Below are 16,112 nucleotides of genomic sequence, written 5' to 3'. Positions count from 1 at the left end.
CCATAGGGTTGCTTACTGCCCTCTGAAATCAATCAGCAGATGCTGCTTCTACCCCAGGCCGACTTGTGCTGGCCAAATAGCAGAGTGTTTTGTGGTGAAAACCTATAAACGTGGCCCTCGGTTCCCTCCTATTTGTGCACCAAGAGCTGCGTGCCCTTCAATCGCTTGTTCCCATCCTCACAGGGTTCACCAGACACCCCTGAGGGAGGAATTCCTCACAGGCCCCATTGAATCCATCACTGTGTGCTGCCACTTAACGAAACAGAGCAATTCAAGGTAAAAATCTATCAGCCCGGCTCTCACCTACCCAGCACATTGGCTGCTGCCTTCGGGTTTAGTCTTTCAGTTCACCAGCTTTCCTTAACTGCAACAGCACGAATCTCCTGTCAACAAGGTTAGGCAAACAGCTGCTGATAAAATGACTTCCAGGTTGCTCTTTCCAAGGCCGGAGCACACAGGCCATTTGCCATACATGGGGTCCTCGCTTCAGATGAGCACCCTGTATGTGTGTGTGTGTGAGTGTGTGAGTGTGTGAACTCCTTGGCAGCGACAGCTGCCAGATAGCACAGCCTGATTGCAGCGCGGGGCCTTGGTGCCATGGTACAGCCCGGGTTAATGACTTTGTTTATACTGTTGGGGTAATTGTGATAAGGCTGCCCAACCCGCTGCCCCTGCTGGTGTTTCATTGAGAAAACGGCCATTGACGCCATGCTGAGATCCTGCTGGTTCCAGCCAATCAGTCTGGGGACAACTGGGGTTGGTGGCTTTTTTTTTTCAGTTCTTTAATGAGGACCGCTTAATCACGGAGCGGTCAAGGCTGGGAAGGGGTGTTCCACTTGTGACCGAGCCTTATAAGAGCTTGTTTGAACAGCCATGTGCTGGCAGAGCTGGGAGGACAGGTCACTCCCAGGCTGAGACGGGGAGGAAACTTACAGGTTTCTCCCACCTGCGGAGTTTCACAGAGGATAAAGGCTCCCAGTTCTGCTCTGATGACCAGTAGCATAGACATGGACTGCGAGAGGTGTCAGTGCCAGCATGAAGACAAACACCCAGCCATTCTCTACACCCTCCTCAGCCAGAACCTGAGCCACAGCCCACCCCACCAACGCTGCCTGTGCCACCAGCGCTGGACGGTCTGCCTCCGGACACCCCATATCACCTGCCAGGCTGCCTCGGATGTGTTGGTGAAAACCATCAGCTTCGTGAAAAACCTCCCTTCCTTCCACCTGCTGCCTCGAGGGGACCAGCTCCTGCTGCTGGACGGCTGCTGGGTCCCCCTCTTCCTCCTGGGGCTGGTCCAGGAGATGGTGACGTTTGAGGTGATGGAGACCCCAGCCCCCAGCATGCTTGAGAAGATCCTCCTCGATGGCCAAAGCAAAAGGCAGGAGCCTGAGTGGACACAGCCCATGCTGGCTGCTGTGCAGTGGCTGCAGTGCAGCCTCAACACCTTCTGGAGCCTGGACTTGAGCCCCAAAGAATACGCCTACCTGAAGGGAGCCATTCTCTTTAATCCTGGTGAGTGCTCAACCCTCCCAGCCCTGCCTGCTGGTGGCAAGAGAAAGCCCTGCATGAGTTAGCATTTAAAAACACAGCTCTTTGGGCAAAAGTGTGTGTGAGAGCAGGGAGAGCTGCTCACATTATCATTAGCACCAACAGTGCAGTTTAGCTCTGGGAAGCAGGGAGGAGGGATACTGAATGCAGCGTTTAAAAGCAGAGACCTCCTCACCTTGCAAAGAACCCTGGGTCGGTCTGACTCTACACAGCTCATGTTTGCTTCCTTAGCTGTATTTACTCCCTCAAAGCAACAGCCCTGAAGTACATGTCATTAATGTGGCACTCTGAGTTTTTCCTCCAAGATACGGGGAGGGAGATGGGAGAAACCTGGAGCTGTTTTCCAGCCTTCCTCTTCACATGCCTTTCCTCCTTTCTCTTGGCAGATGTCCCAGGGCTGACAGCCTCCCTGTACATCGAGAGCCTCCAGCGGGAAGCCGAGCGAGCTCTTCAGGAAGTGGTGCAGATCCTGCACCCCAAAGACCAGGACCGTTTTGCCCTCATTTTGCTCATCACCTCCACCTTAAAATCCATCCCTCCTGCCCTCATCACAGACCTCTTCTTCCGGCCCATCATTGGCAACGCAGACATTGTTGAGCTCATCGTGGATATGCTGTATGAAATCACCAGCTGGCAGCCGGCTCCATCACCACGCGTGGCTCCGTGAGCTGCTGTGCTCTGCCACAGCCCCTGTGGGTGCTCTCCTACACAGAAAGGACTGAGGAGCAGGCAGTCAGGGCAGGCACTGAGCTCCACAGGGCTTTGTGTGTGCCTCTCTCTAGGCTGTAGGGCTCAGAGCACACAGGAAAGGAGCCTTGATTCAGCATGGCTGCTCCACCTCTGCCAGTCTGTTTCAAGGAGTGTGAGTGTGTGTGTGGCTGGTGATACCCAGCTGCTAGCAAGCAGGCCAGCCCTGTGACACAGAGCAGACTGAGTTAGAGCCTGCTCCAGGCTTTTTTTTTTAAATCTCAGTGAATCCTCAGTTCAATTTAAATCAATGTGTGTTTTGTTGTTAACTCCATGAGATGAGGTTGGACCTCAACTCGCTGCCCGTGACGGCTCAGCTCTGTGCTGATAGTGGTATTTAGGGGCGCTGAGTATCTTCAGTGGTATCACTTGTCGAGTACAACCAGGTGCCAGCAGTAAGGAATTAGATCTTTAAGTATCAGCCTATGCCTGCTGTGCATGAAATCTCAGAGACAGTCATAAGGAATCCTCCTCAGGCAGCAGGAGGGAAAAGCATCAAACCTTACAGGGCGTGCAGCCAGCCTAATTAACGCCTTCTGCCTCTCATCAGATCGCATCTCCTCTCCATGATGCCATGAGCTGCAACAGGATTGCTCCCAGAGCAATGGATTACCTAAGAGCAGTGAAACATATGGCAAATAACATGAACACCAGTTCCTCCTCCCTATACACCACAATGGTGCTTCTGGCAGCACTGGGAATGGCTCAGGCTGTGGGCTTGCCTCTGTTCCTGCAGCACTAAGGAACACACTGAGCTACAGACACTGAACAAACAGAGGTGTTGGTGGCGGAACAAAACATCCCTGCCTTGAGTTCCAGCTGGTTCGACACGCAGTAGGAAAGCTCGCTTCTCCTGCCTGCAGCTTTTGTTTAACTGATGTCAGTATTTTGTGAGCGGACCTTCGTTTGATTTGTACATAAGATGCAGTAAATTATTTTTTTAATAAAAATGTTTCACTTTTTGGTGATTTTTTGTTGTTGTTATATTTCTGGCATTTTGGACTTGTAGAAATACCAGTTGGAGGCCTGGTTGTGGGAAAGACACTTGAATGCAGGGACGGAGCCTTTCCCCACAGGGTCATCACAGGGGAGCATTGCAATGCAGTCACTGTGCTGTCCCAGCCCCATGGCACACACTGTGCACTGAGCAGAGAGAAACCTGCAGAGGCAGCAGAACTGCAGCCTGTCTGTAGCTGCACCTCCCCTCACGCACTCAACTGCATCTGGAGGTGCTGATGCAGGAGGTGGGTGCTGACTCACCTGGATGTGCACACAGCGCTCAGCAGGCACAGAGAACAGCCATGCACGGCCCTGCTGAGCTGCCTGCTGGCTCCACACCGCCCTGCAGCACAGCGTGTTCCAACAGCAGCCTGGTGGGAGAACGGCGTCTTCTGCCCATCTGTCCCTCCAGCCCTGCTGCCAACACACAGCAGGTCGCTTCCATGGAGATCTCAGCCCCTGACAGCCCTTTTCCAAAGGGAAGGTTAGTGTGACTCACCCAATGATTCCTGCAGGCCCACACCAGCCACGAGCTGCTCAGCACCGTGACACGCGTGTGACTCACTGCATGCTGGGCACACAACAGCCCCGTTGGCACAGTAACCCAGCAGCAGGCAGGCTGCACGAGGAGCAGCCCCCAATGCCTCCATATCACTGCTGCTCCCGGCAGCTCTTTGCGACATGCATGGTTGGGTAGCACCTCACTTCAGCTTATGATGACACAGCACCAACCCATTTCCCTGTCCTACACGTAGCAGAGCTGCTATTTCACCCAGCAGAAAGGGAAAAAAAGGAAAAAAAGGGAAAATGAATGAAAAGGAAAGGTCCCCCTCCCACCCACCCGGGCTGGGCTACACTGCACATAGGATCGCCCCCTGCCCCCGGAGCCTGCAGTACCCCTCCCAGCCACGAGGCGGCGCCATCTTCCCCCGTCATGCCTGTTGTGACGTCATCACCGCGCGCCCAGGCCTTGTGACGCACGGCTCGGTGGACAAGATGGCGGCGCTCAACTGCGAAATCCCTAATGGCGGCGCCGCCGCTGCTCGGTACTGCCTGGTAAGCGGCATCCCGGCTGCGCTGCGCTCTGCCCATCTCCGCTCCTACTTCAGCCAGTTCCTGGAGGCCGGCGGTTTCCTTTGCTTCCACTACCGTCACCGCCCCGAGCGCCCGCCGGCGTTAGGCGGCGATGTGCAGGCCGCAGCTCCCAGTACGTGCTGCTGCCCGGTTGCCGTCAGGCCCGGCCGCGCCCGGCGCTTCGTCCGCATGTACTCGGGCAGGCGCTGGGTCGGGCCCGGCGGCAGCTCGTTGCCCGGCCGCTGCCTTGTCCGCAGGGTCCGCCTCAGCCCCGGCACAGGTACGTCTGGGCCAACCCTGCGGCCCGTTGAGCACAAGGCCTGTCCCCCTTCCACCCTAATGGAGTTTCCTTAACACCTGACTCTGTTATGGAGCAAGCAGAGTCAGTCTGTTCCTCAACCCGGTCCTTCCTAGGGAGGCCCCGATTTGCCCCTCTCTGGTGTAGGTGTGTTTGCCCTCCCCAGATCACGCCTTCCCTCTTGCAGGCACCGAGACGCTTCCTAATGGAGTGGACGCGAAGGCTGAGGGTGAAACCGTGGCTGAAGCGGACTTGAAGCGGCTGCCTGAGTTCAACCCTCCTTCCTTTATGCCTTTTGGGAACGTGGGCACCCCTCTGAAAGTGTTTCTGGAGCTGATCCGTGCCTGCAGGCTGCCTCCAAAGATCATCAAGAAATTACAGCTGGATTTCCCAAAGACGGGCTCATCACGGAGGTACGGCAACGTGCCCTTTGAATACCAGAACACTGAGACGGTTATAGAAGAAGAAAGAGTTTACACCGCTACAGGGGATGAGATCACTGAGGGCGAGGGGCCTGTGGCAAGATCTGAGGTGACTGATCCAGCCAGTGCTGAGGAAGATGAGGTGGGGCAGGAAAAGGAGGAAGAGGAGTCGCACTCGGATGACGTAAGTGGAGTTTTGTGGTGCTGCCTGAGGTCAGACGTTGAGCTGCAAAACTGAGTTGATGTAACTCGTAGAGCTGATTTTTAATCTTTAATTGTATTGCAAAGTCAGCTTGTCTGGAAACGGTGTTAAATGTTTTCTGAGCTCCTTGGTGCATGTAGTGGTGCAGATGTTAATAATTCCAGAACAGCTTGTCCAAGTGAAACTTGGTGTCAGCACAAAGAGCTCAGTCCGGAGGATGGAGCCCAGCTGGTGGCTGGTGCTGCAGGAGGGGACCTCTGCCTGCTGCGTGGCAGGTCGGTCTGGCTCTGCTGTTGCTTGTAAATGAGATGGCTGGAGACTGGGGAGCACATCAGCGCTCTGGAAATGACATGCAGAGTCGTGCAGATGGTTGACCTTGGATGCTCCTGCAGTACAAGTTAATCATTCAAAAACGACTTTCTTGACAAAGACTTCTAGAAAGCTGGGCTGGTCTGGCTCTCCAGAGATTATCTTACTCCCCCCGGCAGACTCCTGTCTAGCCTGTTCTCCCAAATCAGTGTTATTACAGAGGCAGTGCAGTCCTGAGGCAAGCCATTCCCGTTCTTGGCTGTCCTGCCATTATACACCAGAATTAAGTTGTATTGTGTCAAATCTTTGCTGCAGTTTTATTCCGTTTAGATTCTCCCAGCAACAGCGGACACAGAGAACGCTTTGTTCCTTCCTTTAAGGACTTTTTATTCAACAGCTGCTTTCGGTCTTTTCCAGACTAAGCAAGTCTGCTCCTGTAACCATTTCTCATGGGCTGTTTCCCGGATCTCTAGCTCTTCTTTTGGACATTCTATAGTTGGTTAATGTCTCCCTTGAAGGGGCTGTGCCCAAAGCTGGGCAGACAGCAGTAAAGCTGTCAGTCTGATCTGTGGCTGTGCCAGCAAACTCCTTTTCTGGAACCCATGCAAATCTCTTTAGGGATCTACTTGAGTGGAATTAATTTGTGGCCAGTGCTGACTTTACGTACAACACGCCTGCTCCTTAAATGGACATCTTTGCGTTACGGATCAGGTACGCTGCTGCTGAAAGCATGTTGTGAAGTGGGTGTGATGTGGTATTTTTCACCACTTCTGTCTGCTGACTCTGGAGATGGCATTAGTCAGGGGAATGAGGTCATCAGCACTGGTCATGTCAGTGCCTGAGAACAGCAGGCTGAGACGAGCTCTGTTGACAAAGGTGTTCTATAGTAAAGGCATTGCAATGGACCGTGAGGGTCAGGGAAGTGAAAAGGAGGCTTTGTGCTGCTGCTGTCCCCCACCTCTTGCTGCTTTCTTTGCAGGACAATGATACCTGTGAGGAATGGGAGCGACACGAGGCTCTGCATGAGGATGTGACCAAGCAGGATCGTGTGGAGGAGCGGCTGTTTGAGGAGGAGATTGAGCTGAAGTGGGAGAAAGGAGGCTCAGGCCTTGTCTTCTACACAGATGCTCAGTACTGGAGGGAGGAGAACGGAGGTAACGTTGGTGTTTGTGTCACTGCACTACAGACTGACCGCCACAAACTGGGGACTGGGGGCCCAACCTGACAAAAGCAGATTAATCAAGTGTAACCCTTCCAGTTCAACTGCAGATATGGGCGTCTGGCAATCGATTTTTAAGCCTTCTCTTGATGACAAAACCTACAGAGGTTCCATCTGATGGCTCTGTTGGTCCTACTAGCAGCCTATTCTGTAAGCACTGTGGCTTGTATACCCTAATATCTGTTCCTTCCCATTTTGTTAGAGAGAATGGGGCTCCACCATTAGCTTACAGCTCTTCTGTGTCAGACTTCCACAGCCATCACCAAAGCCTGTTCTTTTCTTCTCTTGGCAGACTTTGATGAGCAGACTGCAGATGACTGGGATGTGGACATGAGCATCTACTATGACAAAGGTATTCGAGGTTGGAAAAACTTCATAGGAAACAGGGGAGGCTGGGAAGTTCTGAACCTGCAGAACTGTTGACGAGGGGAGCTCAGTCATCCTTTGAAAGCACCTGAGACGTCACTGTACTTGAAAGAACATTTTTTTGGCTGTGAGGGTTGCCAAAAAGAACAGGTTCTGCCTCCTTGCTGGGTGGTGCTCTGGGGGAAATCACAGCAGGAAATAGATTTCCTGAGCTGTGCTACTCTGACTCTTGCTGCTTTTTTTCCCTAGATGGAGGTGACAAGGATGCTCGTGACTCAGTCCAGATGTGGCTGGAACAGAGACTTCGAGATGGTTTGGAGGACGGGACTGCGTCAAGGCAGCAAATTGGCACCTTTGAGAGATACACCAAGGTGAGCTTTGGATATGGAGTGGATGGGGAAAGGCTGCACTGGTGATGTCCAGAATATGTGGGTCTTGGAGAGGGAGGTTCTGAGAAGATGAGGGTGGGCTTCATCTGACATCTTTATGACTTTATTTCTCCCAGGGCTTTGGCAGGAAGGTTCTGGAGCAGCAGGGATGGACGGAGGGGCTGGGGCTGGGGAGCAACAACTCTGGAATGGCCGAAGCTCTTGACAATGAGGGTCAGAATCCCAGATGCAAGAGAGGTCTGGGGTAAGTACCTTGTTGTCCCCTATGTTTGGAGCCTCTGCCTGGCATCTGCAACACACTGGCTTAAAAAGAGTGAAGTGTGAGCCAGAGCAGTAAGGCTGCATCCCAGGGGCCTCCACAGCACTCTAGATCTGACTGCTCTGCTCTTCCTGACAGTCCAATGCACTTGAAATGGCTCGTGTTGTTAAGCCTGAAGAACTGGAACCATTTGCAGGTTCCTGCAGCGCACAAACATAGAGGGAGAGCTGAGCTCAGGAATGAAGGGTCACCTACGCTATGATATTTCTGTCGGAAAAGCTCAAGTGACCCGAGTGAGATTTGTGTACCTTACTTCTGATTTCTCTGTGTGCTTTGCTCAGTGCTGTCTCACTGTCAGAGCTGCTGCTTGTTCCTGTCTATGAGGTGGCTCCAGGACAGAACACCTGCACCATTTCTGCCTGTTTCTCCTTTATAGCATGTGCTGAAGACAGCCTGGATCTACAGGGGTGTCCCACTCTGCCCCAGCACTAGTGGACCCAATGCTATCTGCTTCCCTCTAGGTACCATGGGGAGAAACTGCCAGCATTCGGCAAGGTGAAAAAGCCACGGAGAGACGCTCACGTCCTCATCTCAACCATCTACGATGACCCTGAGCCAATGGACAGTGGTGACCAGCTGCTCAGACGCCAGCCACCCACTGCCATGAAGTACAGACGGGACATGCCTTTCGTCCGGGCATCGCGTGGCACTCTGGGGAGCTTCAGCACTCAGTCACACTGAGCAGAGACTGACACCGAGCCTTTTTACTGGTGCTGCTCCTGTTGAGCACAGGCTGGTTCCTGCTGGTCTCAATCCTGGAGCACTTTGTCCATATATTTATTTTTGGAAGCAATAATTTGTAACAGAAATAGCCCTGATTGTTTTTTTTACAGCTATTAAAGCGAGGGGAGACATTAATGGTCCTATTCACTGGGAACGAGGTGGGAACTGCAGAGTTCTACCTGAGCTTTAAAGCTAATACTGCTGCCTGGATCAGCAGAGCTGCTGTGTTATGTCCGCAGCCAGCTCAGCCCACGGAGCAGAGCGCATCATTCACAGCTCCTTCAGACCCAGGGCAGGACAAGTACAGGCAGGGCCAGCTGTGGCAACTTAACTGTCCTGCTGAAAGTTTGCTGCGGGCTCCCAGCTTTGTCTTAACTTGGGTGTGACCATCCCACAGTCCCGGGAGAAACTCATTGGGATGAAAGACACGTCCTGGCAGCCTTCGGGAAGGCGTCTCCCTGTGGTCAGCTGTAGCAGCTGCTTCCTTCCATGCTTCCCTGTGACGAAGGCTGGGCTGCACAGAGCCCTGGGCTGAGAGCTTTCATCCGTGTGACCTGGCCTTGTGCTGTTACGTGTGAATTCAGTGTCCTCCGTGTCAGTGGGCTCCGGCTGCTTACTCTGCACTTCTCATTAGGTGTGGCAGAGACGACGTAGAGAGTCAGCTCTCTGTTTTTGGAGGAGGGGGGGGAGCTGGGTTTGTGCCTGGAGGAAATGGGCGGAGCGGGGAATCGAACCGACGCACCTTCGACACCCGCTGCGCCCTCCGACCGCCAGGGGGCGCTGTGCGGGCGGCTGTTACTCCGGGGGCCGGAACGCGATGAGCGGGGCCCTGCGGGCAGCCGGACCCAACGTTGAAACACCGGTGGTGGCGGTGAGAGGGATGGGGGGACACGTGGGGGTGTGGGGACAGGACGGGGGGGGTGTAGGCCTGGAGAGGGGGCGGGGGGGGGACACGGGGGGGGATGAGGGACACGGGGGGGGTGCAGGGTTTGATGCTCAGCGCTGTAATAAGCAGCCGCGGGCTCAAGGCCCAGCTGGGCGTGAATGAGAGCCTTGTGTTCCCTTTGCTCAGGAGGAGGAGATGAGGCGCCATGACTGAGAGCAGCAAAGGGAGCCCGCTGGCCTTTGGGCAGGCGGTGATCGGACCGCCCGGCTCCGGCAAGACGACGTACTGCCACGGCATGCAGCAGTTCATGGGCAGCATCGGCCGCGCGGTGGCTGTGGTGAACCTGGACCCGGCCAACGAGGGGATGCCGTATCCCTGCGCCGTGGACATCTCCGAGCTCATCACCTTGAATGACGTGATGGAGAACTTGAAGCTGGGACCCAACGGGGGGCTCATCTACTGCATGGAGTACCTGGAAGCCAATTTCGATTGGTTGCAGGAGAAACTGGCTGCTTTCAGAGGTCATTACTACCTGTTTGACTGCCCGGGGCAGGTGGAGCTCTACACACACCACCATGCCCTGAAGAACGTCTTTGCACAGTTGGCCAAGTGGAATTTCAGGGTGGGTTCGTTGCTCTGTGGGCACTGCAGCCATGCAGGGGGCTGAGGTGCTGTATAATGTGCAGTCGGGGCTTTTTGGTTGTGGATGTGGTTGTTTAGGGCTGTTTTCTTCACTATCCTCCTTGAGAAAGGGCTGCCCAAGGAGGCTGTGGATGCCCCATCCCTGCAGGCATTCAAGGCCAGGCTGGATGTGGCTCTGGGCAGCCTGGGCTGCTGGTTGGTGACCCTGCACATAGCAGGAAGTTGCAACAAGATGATCATTGAGGTCCTTTTCAACCCAGGCCATTTGATGATCCTATGCTTGGCAGGAGTAGCTTGTTCAGGATGTTTAACACAGTGCCACTCTCCTGAGCAGGAACATGGATGGCTCCATGGGTTCCTTCCTCCCAGAGTCTCACAGCTGGAAGGTTTGTCCTGTGTTTGATTTGGGTCAGTGCTGTATTTCAGGGCAGGGAGTTCGGTGTGTGCGTGCAGAGCGAGTGCAGCTCCTCTGCATTGCACTGTGAGAAATCCAGGTGTCATCTCAGGCCCTGCCTGCCTCTCCTGCAGCCAAACCAAATCGCTGTGCACGTCGTAATACGTGCTCTGTGCTTTCTTGCACAATGGAAGATGCAAATGAGGAAGCACGGGTGAGAAGAGCCCCACAACCACGCTAACTTGCCTACGTTGCATTTGCTTTGCATTCGGGCCAAAGCATGAATGTGCAAACCACACGGGGCGCGAGCAAGAAGGGCAAGTTGGTTTGCTTGAGAGTGTCGCTGGGGATCTGCACATTAGAATTCATCCTCATTCAAATAAACCTACACGAAACCTGCAGTTACTAAAAAAAGGCTGGTTACTCTCCTGTTCTGATGGGTGCAGGAGGGTTTGCACCTGCCTGTGAGCTTTGCTCCGGCTTCATTTTGCTTGCAGAAGCTCGGCTGTGACTCAAACACCCTCAGCTACAGAGCTGTGCCTGTGAGTGGCATTGTGCAACGGGCAGCAGCTTAGCAGCGATCTCAGACCAGGTTGTTACAGCGGTGTGAAACGCAGGGGATCGAGCAGCTCGTTAACGTCGTGATTCATCCTCATTTCAAACCACAAAGTGCTTCTCCTGGCAGAGCCAGGAGTTCTGCAGTTCCTGCCACCGAGTTGGCAAACCTTCCTGTGGGGAACGTGGAAACCTTGAGCCAGTTGTGTAGCTCGGAATGGGGACCACCCCCGGCACCCCCTAAAAGCCTGCAGAGTGCGGACAAGCTGGGAGCTGCTGCAGCAAAGAGAGATGGGCTCAGAGCTGTTGGGGTGGGAGGGTGTCCTGCAGTGCTGCAGCCTTCCCACAGCCCTCCCTGCCTGCATCGACCTCACTCTGAATCCCCCCACGGGTGTGAGGGTGGAGATGCTGGATCTATCCATGCATTGTATTGACTGTATATCCATAGGAGGCTGTTTTAGGATAGCTTTCCCCACGTAGGAGCCTGTGTGATTAGTTAGATCTGGGTGCGTTGTCCTTCTCAGCGTCTCCCAGGGTTATGCAGGAGGGTTTTCACCTTTGTGCCTTTGCTCCCCAGCTGGCTGCGGTACATCTGGTGGATTCTCATTACTGCACAGACCCTGGCAAGTTCATCTCCGTGCTCTGCACTTCTCTCTCCACTATGCTGCATGTGGAACTGCCCCACGTGAACGTCCTGTCCAAGATGGACCTGATTGAGCAGTACGGCAAGCTGGGTACGAGCCTTTCAGAGAGGGAGCCGTGGAGTCGGGTGGTGTCAGATGCAGATCAGCTGCTGTGGGACGGGGCTGTTCTGCTGGGTTGGGAAGATGGTGTAAATCTCACTGGGTTCTTGGAAGCGAGCTCTGGCCAAGGGCTGCTTACCCATATCTGCAAATGGTTTTCAGAGCCTCTTGGTGTTTCCCTACAGCTTTCAACCTGGATTATTACACGGAGGTCTTGGACCTCTCCTACCTGGTTGACCATTTGGCTTCTGACCCCTTCTTCAGAAACTACCGCCGCCTCAATGAGAAGCTGGTGGAGGTGATTGAGGATTACAGCCTGGTGTCCTTCGTTCCGCTCAATGTCCAGGTGATGCTGGGGGAGGAGAGGGGCAGAGAGAGCACAGAGTGCTGGCAAAGCATGTTTGAGAGCAGATGGGTTGTGCATGTGGGGGAAACAGACCTTCAAAGGCCGCTCTAGATTCCACGCTGCCTGTGCTGCTTCTCCATCGGCACCCAGAACTGGCTGTAAAAGTCAGAGACACGGGGGCTGTAGGGTTTTACAGTGGATGGGGATGGAGGAGGACGGTGAGATGCACCCAGACTTGCACGTGTTCTGTGGCAGCCGAAGGAGAAGGAAAAGCAAATGGGCTCGGAGCTATGAGGGCCTCGTGTCCTGGGGTGGGGAACCGAGACTCCTTCTTCCTTCAGCACTTGCATTTCAATTCCAAGCCATTACCTAAAACACGTTTAAATCAGGGAGCACAGAGTCATTTGGAGATGGGAGGGACGCAGTTGGGAAGCCAGGACTGAAAATGTTAATTTTGCAGTTTGCAGAAGTGTCAACAAAGGGAGATGGACCCAGATGAGCAGTGATGAAAGGGAGCGAGAGGGTGGAGGGTGTCAGCCCATCGTGTATTCAGACCCCAGGGGGAGCTCCTCCTTGTCCTGTTGCCCTGCGGGCTCAGGGAGGAGGCAGGCGGTGTCGTGGAGGCTTTGCCTGCAGTTTGGGTGGCCCCCAGCCTCGAAGAAAATGGGTGGTAATGGCCAGCGTGAGCTGTTGGCCCTGGGAAGGACCGTGTTCCCCATGTGTCACCTCTCTCCTTTCAGGATAAGGACAGCATGCGGCAGGTGATGCAGGCAGTGGACAAAGCCAACGGCTGTTCCTTTGGGGACCAGGAGCGGAGGAGCCTGGAAGCTCTGATGTCAGCAGCAGTGGGGGCAGATTTCCACTTCACTTCGTATCCTTCTCCATCGATCCTCCCTTGTGTTAAATTCCTCCTTCGGGGTGAGAGGGGCTGGAGGTGAGGCTGGCAGCTTGCAGGTTGTTCCTGCTGTTCTGATGCCGTGTTGTGATGCAGATGCTCAGCCCAGGGCTTAGCAGGCAGTTGTCCACACCGCAGCTACCGCATGCTTTGCTAATTGATGCCCTGCGTGTGGGAGGAAAATCTTTTGACAACTCTCCTTCACACTCACTTGGACTGTTTCTTTGCGCTCTGTCCAAACCATACGATTGATTCTCCTGTACTTGTCGGGTCTGGGATCAACCAGAGCCAGAAATAACTCAGGTGATGCGTTCAGCTGCCAGCACTGCTGCCTTCCTGCCAGCCTTCAGGCGCACGTTGGGGTTGGCTCCTGGCTGAGAACGTTAGAGCTCCTTGTAGAAGGGAGTGTTTGAGCCCTGCCCTGCCGCCTTGTTTTCCTTAATTAGTGCGTTATCAGCACGCTTGCAGTGCAGGAGAAGTATGTGCAATCTCAGGACAAGACGGTGGAGGAAGAAGTGATGGATCTGTAACACACCCAGCTGTGCTGCAGCCGCTCTCTGCTTTGACAGCTCTCCTTTTGCTGCTGAGAGTTTAAGGGACTCTCTGTGTTGTGTGACTCAGAGCGAGGGAAAGTCTCACCGGGCTCTGCCTGCTCCTTCATTGTGGAGATTTGAGCTCAGCCCCATTGAGCAGCATTGGGATGGAGGGGCTCTGGCTGTTGGGTCTTTGTGGAGTGGGAGAGATCTGGGTGGGGTTTGTGAGAGAAGAGAAGCGAGGGAGGCTGAGCTTTGCCACGTCTCCTCTTCCCCATTGTGCCCAAGGAGGATCTGGGGAAAGAAAAAACAGCTTTCCTCTCTAGTGAGACTTGAGACGTGAGTTCTTGGTTTACATCATAGGAGCAGCCTATGTGGCCCTTGGAATTATCCAGGCTCAGAAGCCTCCAGTCTGTCTCAGGGAGGACAGAGATGGTTGTTTTTCTTTCTTTTTTTTTTTTAAATAATGATGGACTCTTTCTTAATAAAACACTTTGACTCGCTTTCATCTTGGGGCTTTGCTGAACCTGAATGAATGAAACTGAGCGCTGCAAAGCCTGGGGCTAAAAACCCTCAGGTGGGAACGTCACAGTGAGGCTGTGTTTGTAATGCTGTGTTTGTAATGCTGTGTTTGTAATGCTGTGTTTGTAATGCTGTGTTTGTAATGCTGTGTTTGTAATGCTGTGTTTGTAATGCTGTGTTTGTAATGCTGTGTTCCTCTACCTGGGAACTGTGCAGGTCCTTCTGCAGCTGGAAGTGGGGCTGGGAGCCAACCTGACCAGAGCTGGAGATGAAGCTCCATCCTCATGCCTTGCTGGTGAGGGTTTCCAGCCCAATCTCTGAGCCCCGGATCTGATGCAGGAGGGGCAGATGATGTGCTCATTAAAAAAACAAGCCAATTTATGGCTGATTTTTCACGGCTCTGAGAGATTTGGTGGCTTAAAAGGGTGCTGTTGGGTCAAGCTGGAGTCACCCACGAGCTGCCAAAGCTTTTATAGCTGCTCGGCTTTAGCCAGTTCTACCCCTGCAACAGCTGCAGCCCCAGCCCTGCGGTGGGGAAGATGGAAAATCAAAGAGCTCTGAGCCCCGAGGGGAGCTGCCATATCCCACAAACCAGGTCCTTCTCTTGCACGTCCCCACGCCGGGAGGGGACGGCTCCTGGGGGCTGAGGAGGTGACACCCTGGCTCCCGTCGCTCCCGTTGAGCAAGTGTTAGGCATGGGGCCAGGATTCGTCACCAAGGTGCAGGCCTGGCCCTGGGGTCCTGGCTCTCAGCCCGCTTGGTCCCTCCTGCCCCCCCCACCCTCATCTCTGTGCTTTGTAGGGTCAGGGATGGGGAATGGTTGGGGATGGGGAATGGTCGAGGCTCTGCTCACCGCCCTGTGTGGGGATGTGCAGCTGCATCCCCCTGCCCCACAGCACAGCCCAGCCCTAGAATGGGCTCCAGTGCCCAGGACTGGCTTACTTCAAAGCAGTGGGCTCAGAGTGGGCTGATCCCAGCAGCAGCTCACGAGTGTGGGGCTGGGACCAACCCTGAATGGTTTCAGAGCCCCCCAGGCCGTGGTGGGCATTATCCCTGCGCTGCCTCAGCCCTGTGCTGTTCTCATTGCGTGGACAGACACACAGACAAGGAGGAAGGGCAGCACCCAACTTGGGCACCCCAAAAGCTGCCCTGCTGTGGCCACCAGCCCTTGGGATGGGGCTCAACCACTGTCACCCAGCCTGGGGACAAGGGACAAGCCTGGCTGTGTGTCCTGCTGCTCACATGTCCTGCTTGGGTTGTGCAAGCAGCGCCAATGGAGCAGCAGAGATCTATTCCAATAGCCATAAAGCCACGGCCACTGGTCACTGGGTGTGGGGCTGTGCTGGGACCTGATCCCAGTGCCCACCACCTGCCCCCAGCCCAAGGGTGGCTCTGAGTTGGGGACACTCCCTGGTCATGGGCACCTGAGTCCCATTGTGCTGCTGCTGCTGAATAACCCTAAAATCCACCTGCACAGCCCTGCTCTGCTCCTACTGTGGGAAGACAAGGATGGGGAGCCCTTGTGGGGATCGGAGGTCCCTCCCAGCCCCAAAAAGCCTCCGGGCTGTTTGTGAGGTTATGGAGCAGCGCAGCCCCAATCGCTGCAATTTGGGGCACGGTTAGAGTTGCACACCACCCACCGTCCCCTCCCCGTGTCCCCAAACCCTGGGGTCAGGCCCAGCAGGTGCCTGCAGCTCATCCTGCACATCTGCCAGCCCTGCGCTGCCCATAGGGCATGGGAGCAGCTCCCAGGAGGGGTGGGTGCATTCGGGGCAGGGTGAAGGAGCCCCTTATTTTCCCCTCCAAGGGAACCGATGGCACTGAGGGACCCCAACCCCATCCTCATACTCAGCCTCACGTTCTCTCCTCAGCTCTGGGTTGGGGGCTCCCAATGCTGCCCTGCAGGCTCTAAGCCGGCTCTGCCACGGGATGTGAGGCTGGGAGAGCAGGTTCTGCTCCGCTCATCCTCCCACAGCCG

At 54.7% G+C, this 16,112-nt stretch overlaps 3 protein-coding genes across 5 annotated transcripts; all 3 read left to right on the top strand.

Moving 5' to 3' along the window:
* Positions 1–908: 908 nt before the first annotated feature.
* NR0B2 (nuclear receptor subfamily 0 group B member 2) lies at positions 909–2,218 on the top strand. Its single transcript, XM_072355750.1, has 2 exons — positions 909–1,515; positions 1,938–2,218. The coding sequence occupies exons 1-2, from the start codon at positions 990–992 to the stop codon at positions 2,216–2,218; spliced, it is 807 nt and encodes a 268-aa protein (XP_072211851.1). The 5' UTR covers positions 909–989.
* A 2,049-nt stretch (positions 2,219–4,267) lies between these two features.
* Positions 4,268–8,954, top strand: GPATCH3 (G-patch domain containing 3). 2 transcript variants are annotated; one of them, XM_072355482.1, is made up of 8 exons: positions 4,268–4,651; positions 4,857–5,275; positions 6,582–6,756; positions 6,861–6,971; positions 7,114–7,173; positions 7,437–7,558; positions 7,693–7,820; positions 8,357–8,954. In XM_072355482.1, exons 1-8 carry the CDS (start codon positions 4,294–4,296, stop codon positions 8,574–8,576), a joined length of 1,593 nt encoding a protein of 530 aa, XP_072211583.1. In that variant the 5' UTR covers positions 4,268–4,293; the 3' UTR covers positions 8,577–8,954. The 2 variants fall into 2 exon arrangements, with proteins under 2 accessions (XP_072211583.1, XP_072211584.1); XM_072355483.1 differs by lacking the exon at positions 6,861–6,971.
* Positions 8,955–9,425: 471 nt separating this feature from the next.
* Positions 9,426–14,115, top strand: GPN2 (GPN-loop GTPase 2). Of its 2 annotated transcripts, XM_072355349.1 has the most exons (6): positions 9,426–9,489; positions 9,691–10,126; positions 11,673–11,829; positions 12,024–12,184; positions 12,925–13,055; positions 13,537–14,115. In XM_072355349.1, the coding sequence occupies exons 2-6, from the start codon at positions 9,710–9,712 to the stop codon at positions 13,607–13,609; spliced, it is 939 nt and encodes a 312-aa protein (XP_072211450.1). In that variant the 5' UTR covers positions 9,426–9,489; positions 9,691–9,709; the 3' UTR covers positions 13,610–14,115. The 2 variants fall into 2 exon arrangements, with proteins under 2 accessions (XP_072211450.1, XP_072211451.1); XM_072355350.1 differs by lacking the exon at positions 9,426–9,489 and having other exon boundaries at positions 9,509–10,126.
* The last annotated feature ends 1,997 nt before the right edge of the window (positions 14,116–16,112 follow it).

Source organism: Excalfactoria chinensis, chromosome 22 (genome assembly GCF_039878825.1).
Source record: "Excalfactoria chinensis isolate bCotChi1 chromosome 22, bCotChi1.hap2, whole genome shotgun sequence".
Classification (NCBI taxonomy): Eukaryota; Metazoa; Chordata; class Aves; order Galliformes; family Phasianidae; genus Excalfactoria; species Excalfactoria chinensis.
This window is presented reverse-complemented; position numbering and strand designations above follow the sequence as displayed.